General features: G+C 43.8%; 1 protein-coding gene across 1 annotated transcript in view; it reads left to right on the forward strand.

The window, feature by feature from the left end:
• Nucleotides 1-8,829: 8,829 nt before the first annotated feature.
• LOC126457978 (chorion peroxidase-like) overlaps nt 8,830-16,002 on the forward strand; it is a 161,472-nt gene continuing 154,299 nt past the window's right edge. The window contains exons 1-2 of the mRNA XM_050094740.1: nt 8,830-8,845; nt 15,258-15,400. Coding sequence (XP_049950697.1) covers nt 8,835-8,845; nt 15,258-15,400 — 154 coding nt within the window. The 5' untranslated portion in view covers nt 8,830-8,834. The remainder of the gene's footprint in view (nt 8,846-15,257; nt 15,401-16,002) is intronic.

Consider the following 16,002-nt stretch of genomic DNA (forward strand, 5'->3'; position numbering starts at 1 on the left):
ACAATACGAGACTGGAATAGACGGGAGAACCGATAGAGGTATTCAAGGTACCCTCCGCCACACGCCGTCAGGTGGCTTACGGAGTATGGATGTAGATGTAGATGTAGATGCCTCGGTGCCAATGATGGCCGTGTGTTGGTTAGGGGTCCTACAACCAACCTGTCTGTGTGCTAGACACGCTGGAGTTATGATCAGGGTGATATTTCATGACAGCAGTAGCACTCCCGCGGTTATCCCACACACCCTGATAAATCTGTACGTAAATCTGGTGATTCGACCTGTTGTGGTGGCATTCATGAACAGCATTTCAGGGCGTATTTGTAACAGGATAATGCTCTCTTTAATCAATTTTTTTTGTTGCTCTTTCGTAACTGTATCGAGACAATGCTATGAATTACAGTAATGAATAATAAATAGATATGAATTAAGTTAACGAATTGGTAAAATATGTTTCATACAGACTCTCGGCGCTTGAGCATGGCTTTTGTTGTTAAAGTTCCGTTCATATAATTTTAACCGTGTTGCCTCTCTCTGTGTTTTCGTTAAAATCGGACTTCGTAATAAGACAGCACCCGAAGACGACGGTGGATCGAGTTGGACGACTTTTTGCTTAAAAGTACGGAACCTTTTACCATGCCAAGCCACCCAACAATCTTACAGTGACTAAAGATACAAAATAAAACATATATAGGTTAGTAATAACAACATATTCTGAAATAAAAACACAATTAAAAGTACTACACTTACGTTATACAATTACGAGTGCCGTTTGGTTGCAACTCGTGAATAAAATAATGAAATAATTTTAGTATGGCGGTGTGTCACATACGTCCGACCTGGACAAGACCTAAGAAACAAAAGGTGACTCTTCCTCTTTCGCCAGTAATATGACGATCAAAAATCCTCAGATGTTTCCAGCGGCTGCATACAATATTAATACAGCCGTGGACTATACCTATGGCTCTAATTATTTCTTTTTGCGTTACTTATAATTACGTTTTTTTCTTCAATCGAGCATGTATAGGATATCATCGGACAACTCCAGCGTCATTCACAAACACTATTAACCGTCCTTGTATTGACCTACAAGAGCAACAGGTATCGAACTCCGTCCCACAAACTGACATCTTGCACCTGTACAGCACAAACCATGCACGTTTGTGTGATTGCAATTAACATAGTGGCTGTTACACCATTTTCAATGCCTTTCTCGCAATTACATTAACCTGTGAACTTGGAATGTTAATCACTTAAATATGTTACCTATACAAATGTATTCCCGAAATTCCATTACTCTGCATTAATTAGTTTTTGGTGCTGCGATTTTCCCTTCAGTGTTGACAAAATAAATCAGTTATTTACACGTGTTTAATTCAATAGTCTCAGAAAGTGAACGCAAACTGTTCTGAGAAACTGCACTTTAAAAATAACCATCTATAAGCTGAATTGTTGCTGTGACATCGCTGTTCTGTGGCAGGTAACTAATTTCCATGTCGTTCCTCGTTTATTTTACAGCCATGTTATGTTAATTATTACATGGTGACCCATCTCTTATTGTGTTATCTCCATATGAAGCCACCTTATAAATATTTCTCAACTCTCTTTGAAAGTATATAGCAGATTTTATAAAGGAGACTCTGAGACAGGCTGTATATTATACAATACATTCCGTAGCTCATTAATCATACTTTATTGACATTATCTTCCTTAAAAATGAATTAACTAACCATTTGATGGGCTGCCTTTATGATTTTTCAGACAGCAGGTGTTATCTTAAACAGAGCAGCTATTGAAATGCGAAACAGTTACCAACACAAAGTTTTCGGCTGCAATGAACCAATGTGGAAATGATAGCCTTTCTTCTCTGGTTATATTGCCCATCAGTAATTAGTATCCTGCTTTTAAAATTCCTCCTCAGCTGTAGTGAGAAATTATGTGAATGTGTGGTGTCCGAAAGAACAGACATCGCACATTGACATAGCTTGATAGGCCTAGCTGGGCAATGAAACCACCTTCTTCAGTGAGGATGGACAAATACGTCCTTCCTCCTGTAGGAATCTCGGAAGAGCAAACACGGAGGATGTGGACGGAGTCTGCGGTTAGGTGCCGCTCGGTGGGAATGTCGATCGGCTGTGAGGTAGCAGAGATAGTCCGTGCAGTTGCGATAACGCTGTGTCCCGGATGGCACAGTGGTTACCTCACCTGCCTAGTAAACGCCGGCACCATAGCTCAGCGTGTTCAGTCAGAGAGCTGGCTGGCCTATGTAATAAAAATCTGAGTGAAGGGATCGACTACGAACTTCAACGCATGTCGTGTGACGTCCACTATAATCAAATAAACGAACAAAAATCAACAAAACGCAAAAAAAAAGTAAGCGGGAGATTCCGGTTTCGAATCCCGGTCCGGTACATACTTTCACTCGCCGCTGTCGTTTCTGCGTAATATCTCAATGATCCCAATGATCCCTCCCCTTCCCTTTCCTTTCTTCGCCTCTCCACCTTCAATTTACATGAAATACAATGAGAAACCTGTGAAGAGCGTCAACAGAGATACGGGCAAGGTTTTGAAATAATGTTAAGGAAGGCTGGAGCTGCGTTTCAATGTTAACAGCACAACCACCACGCGTTTTATGCTTACGTAAAAATGTAGACACCTAAGTTTTTTCCCCTACGTCGTTTTTCTTGCTTCGTTAAATACAGTGCGCTCACCATGCAAAATAAACATGAATGAATACCACAGTTTTGCACTGCGGCTTACCTAGCATCGTATTGTGTGACACCTGTGTGATAGTTATTAGCACCCAAAAACAATAACGCAGCGTTCGTAGAGTTAGCATGCTGTGCCCTCTCTCTCAAGTCTCATCTTCTCCGACGTACAAGCTCGTTAACTGGTGCAAACGAATTCTTTTTTAACACTGGCCAACTGTCTGAGAATGCTCGTTCGCCTGTGTTCGCTACATTCACTCCGTCTAAACGAGGCTTACCTAGGCACAAGATGAAACGTGGAAGAAAGTCCTAAAAAGCTGATGTTATCAACGATGTTAAATACTGGCACGAAAGCTTTCGTTATATAATCAACACTGACAATGTTCTCTTCTGCATATAGTAGAATAAGCGAACTACCGTATCTGTTCGGACACTTCACCGTATGTACTCATACCTGCCAGACTCAGGGATAACGAGATACTTGGCACGCATTTAACTCAGACAGCAAGTGACAAATAACGCTGCTATCAACTGTGAGCAATTTTCTGGCTAATTTTATCTATTCTTTCTCAAACAAACGGGTAGTAGCAGTGGTGTATTTATAAATGGTGCATTCAGTCACAAATAACTTAATTTTTATTGTGTATGCTTCAGAAATGATGCCGTTCAAAATACGTATCAGTGTAATAATAATGTGGATGTAACGTCAAAATTTAATAACAGTTAATGACAAACACGGTCAGTCAGTCGATATTCAGTTGAAGGTTTATGAGAGTACAGTGTACACCAACGAAGAGGAGCCAGAAATGCTACTTAGCAATGGGGGATGTAATAAGAACAGAAAAGGTAACGTGCTAGAACGCGATGTAGATTTGTTTTAGGAATGCAGATCTCCTACTGATGACGTCGTGTGGTCACGTGTGGATTCATAGCAACGGAAGCGAGAATAGTAACTTCGGTGGCTTCGTCTGGGCCAGTTCTACGACGACTACGTTGCCTTAGACTGAAATTACCAGTTTTCTGAAGCTTCAGAATAAAAGGCGAAAACATCCGTCGGGAAGTTGGGTTATCGCTCTCAGCAGGGTTCCTCCGCCAGAGTAGCGTCACTTCTATCTTCAACAACAATAAAAGAAAAGTAGTGATGTAGTTTTTAATCAAGGATTGCCTTTCCTGCAAACAACATATCATTTGAAAATATTGCAGTAGTATACTGCTTGTAACCGTATTGTAAATAAGAAAACATTATTGCAGTTAGTCTCTGTATGTCCATCTTCTCACAGATAGTTGCGGGACCTCGACTGTTCAGTACAGAACGCCAAATCAAACACCTTTCAGCTGTCTGAATTTTCAAATTGTTACTTTATTGAGCTACCAGTATCGGCGATATATTACACCATCTTCAGGCCCCTTGACGGACGTTTAGGAAGATTCCCGCCTGGTTGGAAGCGATCGCTGTCCCAAAAATCTACGGATATCAGTCATTGAATGCTGGTCCCTATTTTGACTGGACCGAAGGTGGGAATCTTCCTACAAGTCAGTCAGGGAGGCTGAAGAGGGCGTAATACAGGGTGAAAAGTATTTAAACCGACAAACTCTGGGAGGTTGTAGGGGACATCAAAACAAATACTTTTCCCTAATGTAATTTTCTCCTATGAGGAGTATTTAAACCGCTAGAGGAAGATTTCTCTGGCGGCAAATTAATTAAACCAACACACTTTTCCATTTTTTATGACCAAGACACAACATATTAACACAACCTAATTTCAATTACAGTAGATTCCAAAAATACCTCCATTGACACGTAAACAAAGGTTACACCGTCGGATCATGTTCTGTCTGACACGGGTAAAAACCCGAGGAGTACCCTGAATTGTTCCTGCTGCTGTTACTATAGGGGCAACCAGATCCTCTACATGAGTTACGTAAACAATGTTCCGCATCTCTCCCCACACAAAAAAGTCCAGAGGGGACATATCTGGGGATCGAGCAGGCCATAGTACAGGACCACCTCTGCCAATCCACTTTTCTGGGAACCGTCGGTCCAGGAATCGACGTACACGACGACTGAAATGTGGCGGCGCCCCGTCATGTTGGAACCACATGCGTTGTCTTGTAGGGAGCGTGACGTCTTCCAGCAATTCTGGCAACGCTCTGGCGAGAAAATTGTAATAGTGCCTGCCATTTAATGGCCTAGGTAGCAGATACGGCCCAATTAAACAGTCCCCAACAACACCGGCCCACACATTAACGAAGAACCGCACTTGAAGAGCGCTAGTAACTGTGGCATGTGGGTTATCCTCACTCCAAACATGCGAATTGTGCATGTTGAAGACTCCACCACGCCCGAACGTTGCTTCATCGGTAAACAACACAGAGGATGGAAATGTAGGATGCAATGCACACTGCTCCAGGTACTGTGCTCTGGGTGGATAATCAACTGGTTCCAGGTTGTGGACACTCTGTAAGTGAAATGGACGTAACAATTGCTCTCGAAGGACTGTTCTTACATTCGTCTGATTCGTCCCCATGTTACGTGCAATTGCACGAGTGCTGATTGAAGGATCCCGCTTTACATGCTGCGAGACAGCTTCCTCAAATTGCAGCGTGCTTACCGTGCGACGGAATCCCTGTCCAGGTAATCTGCTAAATGACCCGGCCACACGCAGACGTGGGTACACAGCAGCAAAGGTCGTATGATGCGGGATACGGCGATTAGGATATTGTTGTTGATAAACCGGCTGTGCAGCTCGTCCGTTGTGGTGCGCTACGTAGTACGCACCAACCATATCAGTGTACTCACTCCAGGTGTGTCGCTCCATTAGTAGACAGAGACAATACACTACTACACTGGTGGACAGTAGTTGCATTCAACTGAAGAGCGTAATACGTCTTCTAACAACTGAAGATCGTAATACGGCCTCTAACAGCTGAAGAGCGTAATACGGCCTTCACCGGTTTAAATAATCCTCATAGGAAGAAATGACATTAGGAAAAAATATTCCTTTTGATGTCCCCTACAACCTCCCAGAGTTTGTCGGTTTAAATACTTTTCACCCTGTATATCGCTGAAACTGGTAGCCCAATAAAAATCAAGACGTCAACTGAAGATAGTTGACTGAATGGCCAGTGAATATTTTCCTTATGCTTCGATTTGTTTACTGCCAACTCTAGCAAGTGCACGAGTTACGTTACCTGGGTACCTGCGGTGGGTGCTAGGTAGTCAATTTTGTGTTACGTTTTTAACAACGTCATGTTTACGTGAATGATCCAATGTGATACGTTTCTTAACAGGTCTTGATGAGAGCAAAGGGATCACCGAATAAAAAATATGGGATACCACTTAAAAAAGACGTGCTGCTGTTTACCTGTTTAAAAGAAAGGCACTCATGCTAATTTATGCCCCTCTGGTAGCTTAACAACAGTTGCTTGATGCAATTTCTTATTTTTCATCTGGACGAAAGTTATTTGCGGTGGACAAGATAAATGGGACACAGTGTGTAGTAATGATCTCGTAATACTCTCTTGGGGTACACCCTTGGCTATTTTTACGTCTGAAGACTTCTCTGTGTTAAGAATGACGTGATTTGTTCTATTTGCTAGGATCCCCTCAATCCAGTGGTATAATGTAATTCAATGGCATTGAATTAAGGCAAGGGTGTGCCGCCTAACCGCAAACATTAAGTAAAATTAAGATACTGACTGACACAATACAACGTTTCTGTTCACTTTCTTCCTGTGTTTAAAGCTGAGAGCGCCATGCCTCTAATACTCGTATCACGGGCACATCATCTTAGTGCCACAGCCGTAATATTGTGGGAAGCTTTCCTCATTAAAGTGTTAGCTTTCGTGAGTAATTTTCGTCGTCCAGGTGATGAGAAGAGGAAGATAAAATACGCCTAGTACACATCTCTGGCAGTTTGGTTCGCAGAAAAAAATGCAATCATAATCAGTTGAGTGTGTAAGCGAAGGAACATGTCTGGCAACAGCCCATTCAGTGACGCAGAGATGGTTCGAATTCTCTAAGAATCTGAAGATAATCATGTCGGTCGTACGATACTGATGACATCCATGAAGACCCTGCCTACGATTTATGTGATGGTGAGAAAACGGTCTCCCTGGTCGACATTCGAAAATTTATAGCAGTCATCATGTCATTACGGAAATGAGTGTTAGCTAGCGATCATCCACAGGGCAGATCACTGGAACACATATGCAAAGACATTATTTCGGTGTGGTGTATGCAAAGTAGGGTTTTGTGTTGAACCATGTTGCCAACAGAAGAAAGAACTCCTTGAAATAGTCAATCATTCTCTACATACACTACTGGCCATTAAAACTGCTACACTACAAAGATGACGTACTACAGACGTGAAATTTAACAGACAGGAAAAAGATGCTGTGATATGCAATTGATTAGCTTTTCAGAGCATTCACAAAAGGTTGGCGCCGGTGGCGACACCTACAACGTGCTGACATGAGGAAAGTTTCCCACCGATTTCTCATACACAAACAGCAGTTGACCGGCGTGGCCTGGTGAAATGCTGTTGTGATGCCTCGTGTAAGGAGGAGAAATGCGAACCATCTCGTTTCCGACTTTGATAAAGGTCGGATTGTAGCCTATCGCGATTGTGGTTTATCGTATCGCGACATTGCTGCTCGCTTTGGACGAGATCCAATGACTGCTACCTTTGACGCCGCATCACAGATGGGAGCACCTGCGATGGTGTACTAAACGACGAACCTGGGTGCACGAATGGCAAAACGTCATTTTTTAGGATGAATCCAGTTTCTGTTTACAGCATCGTGATGGGCCCATCCGTGTTTGACGACATCGTGGTGAACGCACATTGGAACCATGTACTCGTCATCGCAATACTGGCGTATCACCCGGCGTGATGGTATGGGGTGCCATTGGTTACACGTCTTGGTCACCTCTTGTTCGCATTGACGGCACTTTGAACAGTGGACGTTACATTTCAGATGTGTTACGACCCGTGGCTCTACCCTTCATTCGATCCCTGCGAAACCCTACATTTCAGCAGGATAATGCACGACCGCATGTTGCAGGTCCTGTGCGGGCCTTTCTGGATGTTCGACTGCTGCCCTGGCCAGCACATTCTCGAGATCTCTCACCAATTGAAAACGACTGGTCAACGGTGGCTCGTCACAATACGCCAGTCACTACTCTTCATGAACTGTGGTATCGGGTTGAAGTTGCACGGGCAGCTGTACCTGTACACGCCATCCAAGCTCTGTTTGACTCAATGCCCAGGCGTATCAAGGCCGTTATTACGGCCAGAGGTGGTTGTTCTGGGTACTGATTTCTCAGGATCTATGCACCCAAATTGCGTGAAAACGTAATCACATGTCAGTTCTAGTATAATATATTTGTCCAATGAATACCCGTTTATCATCTGTATTTCTTCTTGGTGTAGCAATTTTAATGGCCAGTAGTGTATATTCTTCCTTTTCTTTGATTCGTACTTTTTACTCGTAAATTTGTAAACGAAACACTAAAATAATTTTTTTTTTCACCTGACAAACGCGATCTGTCTCAAATCCTGTGACGATGAGAGATTGAACACCTATTTAAAAAGCAGTTCAAAATAGGAAAATGAGTTTCCCATTGTTTCTCTAGTGTTTACCAGAGAGTCAAATTATAGGGAAAATGTTCGACATTTGATGGGGACGGAGATAACAAGATCGTACTGGGTTGAGTAGATTTATATGAGTGACTGACACTCAAAATGTTAATACGCGAGCGTATACCATCGCAAGCCGAAGAGGTCCGCACCCGCACTCCTCCGAAATAATGTGGATCTACTTTCGTGACTGTCGAGTCTTCCGTGATGATGAGGTGCCAGTTACAGAGCTGAGGGGTGGAACGGTGTTGGTGTAATGTATAGCTTTCGAGGCTGATCGGCCACAGCCGCGGGTGGAGGTCACGGGGTCCCTGCTCTGCTCGCAGCCCGGCTGGCACGAAACGGCAATCAGTGGCGAGCCGAAGTGAGCGGAGCTGACCCACAAGAGCGCTCTCTGGTGGGTGTGACGTCACGGCGGGCTGAGAGCCGGTCCTCTTAAGCAGCGCGCTTTGCCGAGGTCAGGGGCAGTCGGCGGCGGGCGAACATCATGGCGAGCAGGTGAGCGGCTTCCTAGACTACCTACACACACTTGTTGATGTCGTGTTTTGGCAGGTGGGTCTTCTCATTTTTCAGATCCGTCTTTGCAACAGTCTGTTTCTTTCTTTCCGTGTTAAAACTCTTTTAACTATATTAGCTCACTCCTCCATGTCTTCCTTTACTCCAGCATTAACTTACGTCGAATACCCTTTTCAGTATTTATTACAGCCAGACGCTCGTATCAGCCATGCTGTTCTCCTCCCCCCCCCCCCCCCCGCCCTCTCCCCTTGCCATCCCCCCACCCCACCCCCCCACACACACACTCACACAAACACAAAGGCTTCCGGAAGTCCTAGCACGAAGCGCCACTTGCAGAGTAGTGGCGTTAGTGAGAACAGCAAATGCTTGCTTTCGACTCCTGACGCTGATAGACGGAAACGCCTGAGTGTTAACACAATTGCGTAAAGCTGTTCGGAAGTCGGCCACATCGATCTGCATCCGTATCTTATACCTACTCCGACAGCCACCATACGGTGCATGGCGGAGGATAGCTTCTACCACTACTAGTTATTCGCTTTCCTGCTCCACTCGCAAATGGAGCGAGGGAGAAACGACTGATTATGTACGGCCGTACGAGCCTTAATTTCTCTTATCTTGTCCTTCTGATACTTACACTAAATGGTATTGGAGGCAGTAGAATCGTTCTGTAGCCAGCTGCAAATGTTGCTTCTCTAAATTTTCTCGAAAGTGTTTTACAAAAAAAAAAATCTTTTTCCCTCTGTGGATTGCCATGTGTGCTCACAGAGCATTTCCGTAATACTCCCGTGTTGATCGAACCTGCTAGTAAACTGAACTATCTGAACGCTTCTAACTGCTTTGACGGCCTCCTTCAATCCGACCTGATGGGAATCCCAAACACTCGATCAGTACTCAAGAATGGGTGGTACTAACGTTCTACATGCTTTATGGATAATCCACACTTTCCTAAAACTCTCCCAATGAACCAAGCCGACCATTCGCTTTCCCTACTACCATCCTCGCGTGCTCGTTGCATCCCATACCACTTTGCAACGTTACGCATAGATATTCACTCGACTTGACTGTGTCAATAAGTACACCATTAATAATGTATTCCAATATCAAGGGATAGTTATCCTTATCCATAGGCATTAACTCAAATTTCTCCACATTCAGAGCAAGCTGCCATTCACCACACGAAATAGAAAGTTTATCCAAGTCATCTTCTAATCTTCATCAGTCACTCAATGACGACACTTCACTACAGAGTCAGCAACAAACAGTTGCGGATTGCTGCTCACCCTACCTGTTACACAATGTACTGGATTCTGTTACTTAAGAAATCTTCGATCGATTCACGTATCTCAGAACACTTTCCGTATGCTGGAACCTTCGTTACAGTCTGCAGTTGACTACCGTTTTAAACGCTTTCCAGAAATGTATGAATATGGAATCTACCTGTTGCCATTCATCAGTGGATCGCAGGACGTCGTGCCACAAGGGGGCGAGCTGAGTTTCACACGAACTAAGCTTTCTAAATCCGTGCTGATTTCTGGACAGGAGCTTTTCTGTCTCAAAGAACTATATTACATTTGGGCTTAGAATATGCTCAAGAATTCTGCACTAAAGGTATGTTACGGATATGCTGGTATGTAAGCTAGCCGCTCCGTTCTTTTACCGTTCTTATATACATGAGTCACAAACAGCTTTTTTCCGGTCACTTGGGAGTTTGCATTGTGCGAGTGATTCGTAATAAATGCAAGTAAAATAAAGGACCAGTTTGGAAGAATACTCTCTGTAAAACAGAACTGGAATTCAATGTGGAGTTGGCAACTTACTTATCTTCAATTCCCTTAGTTGTTTCTCACATTCAGAGAAGCCTATTTCTATGTTCTCCATAAGGGAGTCTGCGACATCGAACGAATGTATGTCTGTACAATCCTCATGCGTGAATGATTTTTTAAACATGAAATGTAAAGCTCTAGATTTCGTTTCGCTGTCTTCTGTTGCCACACCAGACTGCTCGACGAGTGAATGAGTCTTCGACACCCTTAGGCCGAAAATGTTCTCAGATTCTCGCCAAGATCTTTAGCTTACGAATGACGGTTTAAGTTGTTGTATGATTCGCGCATACAACAACTTAAACCGTCATCTTTTCATAGACGTATGACTTTATGCCGACTATTGCCTGTCGACATTTTGGCGTTATTTTTTGAACCGAGAGTGCAGTTTGAATCTGACTTGTATAGTGAACGTCTGTATATTGTGACATTTATCTGATGACACTGTTTGATGCATGTATTGCCAATTTTAGACGGTTGTATTAAGATCAGGCACTTTCAGATCAGACTCAGTAGCTCAAGCGTGAAAAAGGACCACTCGGCTCGAAACTAGACGCGAAAATGTATGTACTGCAATTGTGACAGATTTGTAAGAAAACTCATCGTGAAATAAACGAGTTGCTGGTCTTACATTAACAAAATGTTGAAATTGCATAACAACATAGGTTTTCTTGGAAATTTGAAGTTGAATGTTTTTGCTCATCTTTGCTGGACTGACTGAACAGATCGTTTTGTTGTTGGAGAGAGTTGGTTATCGGCGGAAGTTGTTGGGAACCAGATGGAGGCGGCGTGTGGACTGTCAGCGGTACACTTTTCGCAGTGCACTGGTCTGATCTCGGAATCTTCCTGAAATGTGTTCGGCTGGTACAGCTACAGGTATTGGGTTGTGTTGATCATGCAGTAGAAAGAAGTTTAATCCTGTCTCGCGGGTCAAGACTAGGCTTATTTAGACTGGTTTTAATATTGTACCAGTGCAGAGTAGTAATCCAGGCCCACCAGTAAACGTTTCCGTCTAAATCTGCAATCACGACCTCGTGTAGCTTGTCTCACGCACCGTCCAGCGCGAAGAGTACATGGATTCTGACTCAGACTTTAGGGGACTTCGCGAAATGGAAGGAAAGTTTCATTACACTGGAACAAAGACCACAGATTCCTGGTCTACTCAAGAAACGATGTCAAAAAAGTTCTGTCTCTCGTAAAGTGATACCATTTCCTGTTTTCCCGATTTTATTGTAAGTACAAAGTAGACTTTTCCCCACAGCTTCGCCTGTACTTGCCTTCGACACAATATTGCCCACACCGTCTCCCCCCTCTCTGTTTCACCTCTTCTTCCATGACTGTCAAGCTCATCCACCCACTTCTGTCTACCTCTTCCTCGTCCTCTCACTCTGTACATCCCTTCCTCTCCAAATCTATGTGCATCCCATTGTCACCTCTCTGTCCATTTCCTCTGTTACCTTTCCACTGTGTCCATCTTTCCATTCTCCACACTCTGTCTCCTCCTACCCAATTCTCTGTCCTTCTCCTCCCCTGTCTCTTCCCTCCTTTCCCCTGCTCTCGATCCATCCCCTCCTGCTTCCCTCTCCCCCCATCCATCTGCCTATCCAGGCTCATACTACTCAGTCACAACACACCTGTCATGCAGGGCAGCCAATATGCCAGGGGCTGGAAAACTGTATCTGGCCCCTAATCTATAGGATTCAAAAAAATGGTTCAAATGGCTCTGAGCACTATGGGACTTAACATCTGTGGTCATCAGTCCCCTAGAACTTAGAACTACTTAAACCTAACTAACCTAAGGACATCACACACAGCCATGCCCGAGGCAGGATTCGAACCTGCGACCGTAGTGGTCACACGGTTCCAGACTGAAGCGCCTAGAACCGCACGGCCTCGTCATCTGGAAAACTGTTTCTTGCCCCTGGCATGTAGGCTGCCCTGAAAAGCAGGTCGATCAGATAGGTAATACTCTTTCAACAGCATATGTATGTCACGCAGGCAGCCTATGCGCCAGGGACTGGGAAAAACGCGTTTTTGCTGATATCTCCGCTTCTATTGGAGCTAGGAGGTTATAAACCTCACACTGCTGATACTCGTGTGGCTTGCTGTTTCTCTGCCAATCTGGGATTTGGGAAGAGATCTTGTACATACACATATTTATGCATTCTGCTTCATGTTTATAACAGATAACAGCCAGAGTCTTATAGCGAAAACTGTATTCTCAGTCCCTACAAAGTAGATGCTTTAAGTAAAAACCTTTCCAGTAAGGTTGAGTCTTGTGATTTCACTGATTTCTCTTATATATAATTCTTTGCGTTCATACAATACCTGATCAAAAGTATGGGGACGCCCTAGATAATGCAAAGTTGACTAATAAATGTCAGGAGAGACGAACCTACCAGCGCAAAAGGAGACAAGGAGTGATGTGTTGTCAGTAGAAAAGTAGTAACAGCAGAATGGGTCGGTCAACAGAGCTCAGTGACTTTGAATGCTGACTAGTCATTGGATGTAACCTAAGTAACACATTCATAAGGGACAGTTCAACCTCCCTAAAGCTGTTGTAGTCGACAGTTGATGATGTGCTGGTGCAGTGAAAATTCTAAGGAACAAATACAGCTAAAACAAGTCAAGGCAGATCTCATCAACTGATAGACAGGGACTGTTGAGCATTGTGGAAGATGATTGCAAAGAAGTCGCATGAAATCAGTGCAAGTAATAACTCATGACTTTCAAAGTGCTGTGGGCAATCCATCTATTACAATGGCTGTGTGTATGGAATTAAAAAGGATGGGGTACGATGGTCAAGCAACTGCTCACAAGCCACTCATTTCTGTAGTCAATGCTAAGTAACGCTTGAGGTGGTGTAAAGAGAGACATCACTGGACAGTGGATGACTGGAAACGATTTGTAGTGATGGATCACCCTTCATCCTATGGCAACTCCGTGGTATGATGTGGGGTTGACGAATGCCTGCAGAATGTTATCTGTCATCGTGTTTAGTGCTAACAGTGAAATACTGAGGAGGTGATGATACTGTAAGAGGTGCTTTTCGTGGTAAGGTTGTGGCACCCCTCGCTTACTGTGCTTAAGAAAAATTTTAATGCAGAGGAATACAAACACAGACTACCAAATCGTGTACTGCGTTCAGTAGAGGAACAGTTCAGAGATGAAGATTGTTCACATCCGCATGACAATGCAACCTGTCTCAAAGCAGCGTCTATGAGGCAATAGTTTGTGAACAAAAAAAAATACCTGAATTGAACTGGCGTGCCTGGAGTCCCAACTTGAACCCAATGGAAAACCTTTGGGATTAGTTATAACGTCAACTTCGCTTCAGACCGCAGCGTCCAACATCGCTATCATCGGTTCGTGAGCAAGACGTGGCTGGAATTCCTCCACATACAGTCAGACACTACACTGAAAGTGTCTCCAGCAGAGTTCAAGCCGTCACAAAGACGATAGGTGGACACACCCCATATAAAGTCCAGATACTTTTGAGCAGATAGTGTATCTTGTCTCTTATTCTTCTTTTGGCCATAACCCATGTGGTGGGAAATGATGTGCACTTGCATCTTTGTGATATTTACAGTTAAGCTCCATTGCACTGTTCGTTTCTTTAAATATATTTATATAATAAAAGTAGGGAAAATACAGGAATATTACATTCAGTTGATTTTAAGTTACTTGCTAAAAAAGTGTTATATTGAAGATGTTTTCCTTAAGTGCACACTGTTTCCCCATTTGTGCTCCAAGTCATATATTCTTAATACATCTGGAGTTGGGCTCATATATTCGTTGGTGAAATACTGCATCCCTGTAGGGATTAATAGCTCACATACGAATAAAACAGATGTGGTACTCAATGACATCACCGGCAGTATCAGTGGCACAATAAAGTCCACCCCTATGACATGGCTGCCCTCCTTGAGCCACATACCAATGCTGGAGAAAAAAATGCTCTCCTTATAAAGCATCGGTACCACAAGATTAACAATTAACAATGATGACCTAGCTGACCTGGATCACAGAAGACTCCCGTATCAGGGAGACCATCACTATTCAGTGCTAGAGAACTGATAAACTCAAACTTTGCATTGACAATCTCTGGCAACAACAGCGGTAAGAGCACTACCCACCACAATGTCAAAGCTTGATGATCACAAAGAAGCTTCCTGATTTCAACTAATTACGTGAAGTGTAGATGGCGTTAAGCTGAATAAGCACAGGTCATGTACAGAAGTGACGAAGGAAGCAAACAACCTGACACATAGTGGAAGAATGTCCAAATCAAGCCTACAAGGGATCCTTCAGCGATTTCCTTGCAACAACAGATGACATGATTGAATATAAGCTTGGATGTTAATTTGTAACTATGTTTGCTATATAGTATATACATGTGCATATGAACCACATTTATTGTTTTATGTATGCATCATGATGTGTGTCATATTATAAATAAATAAATGCCCCCCCTTTCCTTTATTCTTAAAACGTTTACAAGGTTAAAAGAGAGAACGACATATTCTGCTGTGATAGTATGCTACTTGTTGAGCACAGCACGCGGTGTGTTGCAGGTTGCTGGTGCTGCTGCTGGTGGCAGCAGCGGTGGCGGAGGAGGTGGCGTTCCCGCGGGAGGCGGTGCAGCGCGCCGCCGACGTGGGGCTCAGCCGCATGCGCTACCTCGTTCAGCAACGAGAGCCCAGCCTCTACCGCATGGGTCAGTACCATTCACTTTGGGTCGTTCCAAAGATCCAGCCAGTAAAAGTAAAGGGGGCAGCTTCAGCCATCTAGTCGAAAGGGTTTTCTTCCGTAGTGCACAAAGGCACTTTCTGTGTGGACGTGGAGAAGTTGTCTCTCATGTGTACTTTTTTGAGTGTGGGTGAGTGTGATGGATGTGTGTGCATTGTCTACTGTTGTGTTTGTGTCGCACACTACTGTCTGCAAAAGTTGCAGCGGCCAAAAGGAAGTTCTCAGTCACTCCAAAATCGGGTGATGTATAGCACATTGAACCATAAGTGATTAAAATTGCAGGAACATGGCTTATGACCAGACAGATAGTTTCACACCACGCTCAGTCGTTGCAGAGCCATGAAACTAAGTGGAAACATGCAAATAAATGTCTATATGCCTAATAGACGTCAAAGGACACAATATCAGCATGTGCGTGAGTTCTAATGGCGCAGAATTATTGGTCTCCAGGAAAGAAGTTTGTCATAGTATGACATTGCAGTTCATACAGGACACGCTGCAATGACAGTGGTGTATGTGTCCCGGCGGAGGTTCGAGTCCTCCCTCGGGCATGCGTGTGTGTGTTTGTCC

Source organism: Schistocerca serialis, chromosome 2, assembly GCF_023864345.2.
Source record: "Schistocerca serialis cubense isolate TAMUIC-IGC-003099 chromosome 2, iqSchSeri2.2, whole genome shotgun sequence".
Classification (NCBI taxonomy): domain Eukaryota; kingdom Metazoa; phylum Arthropoda; class Insecta; order Orthoptera; family Acrididae; genus Schistocerca; species Schistocerca serialis.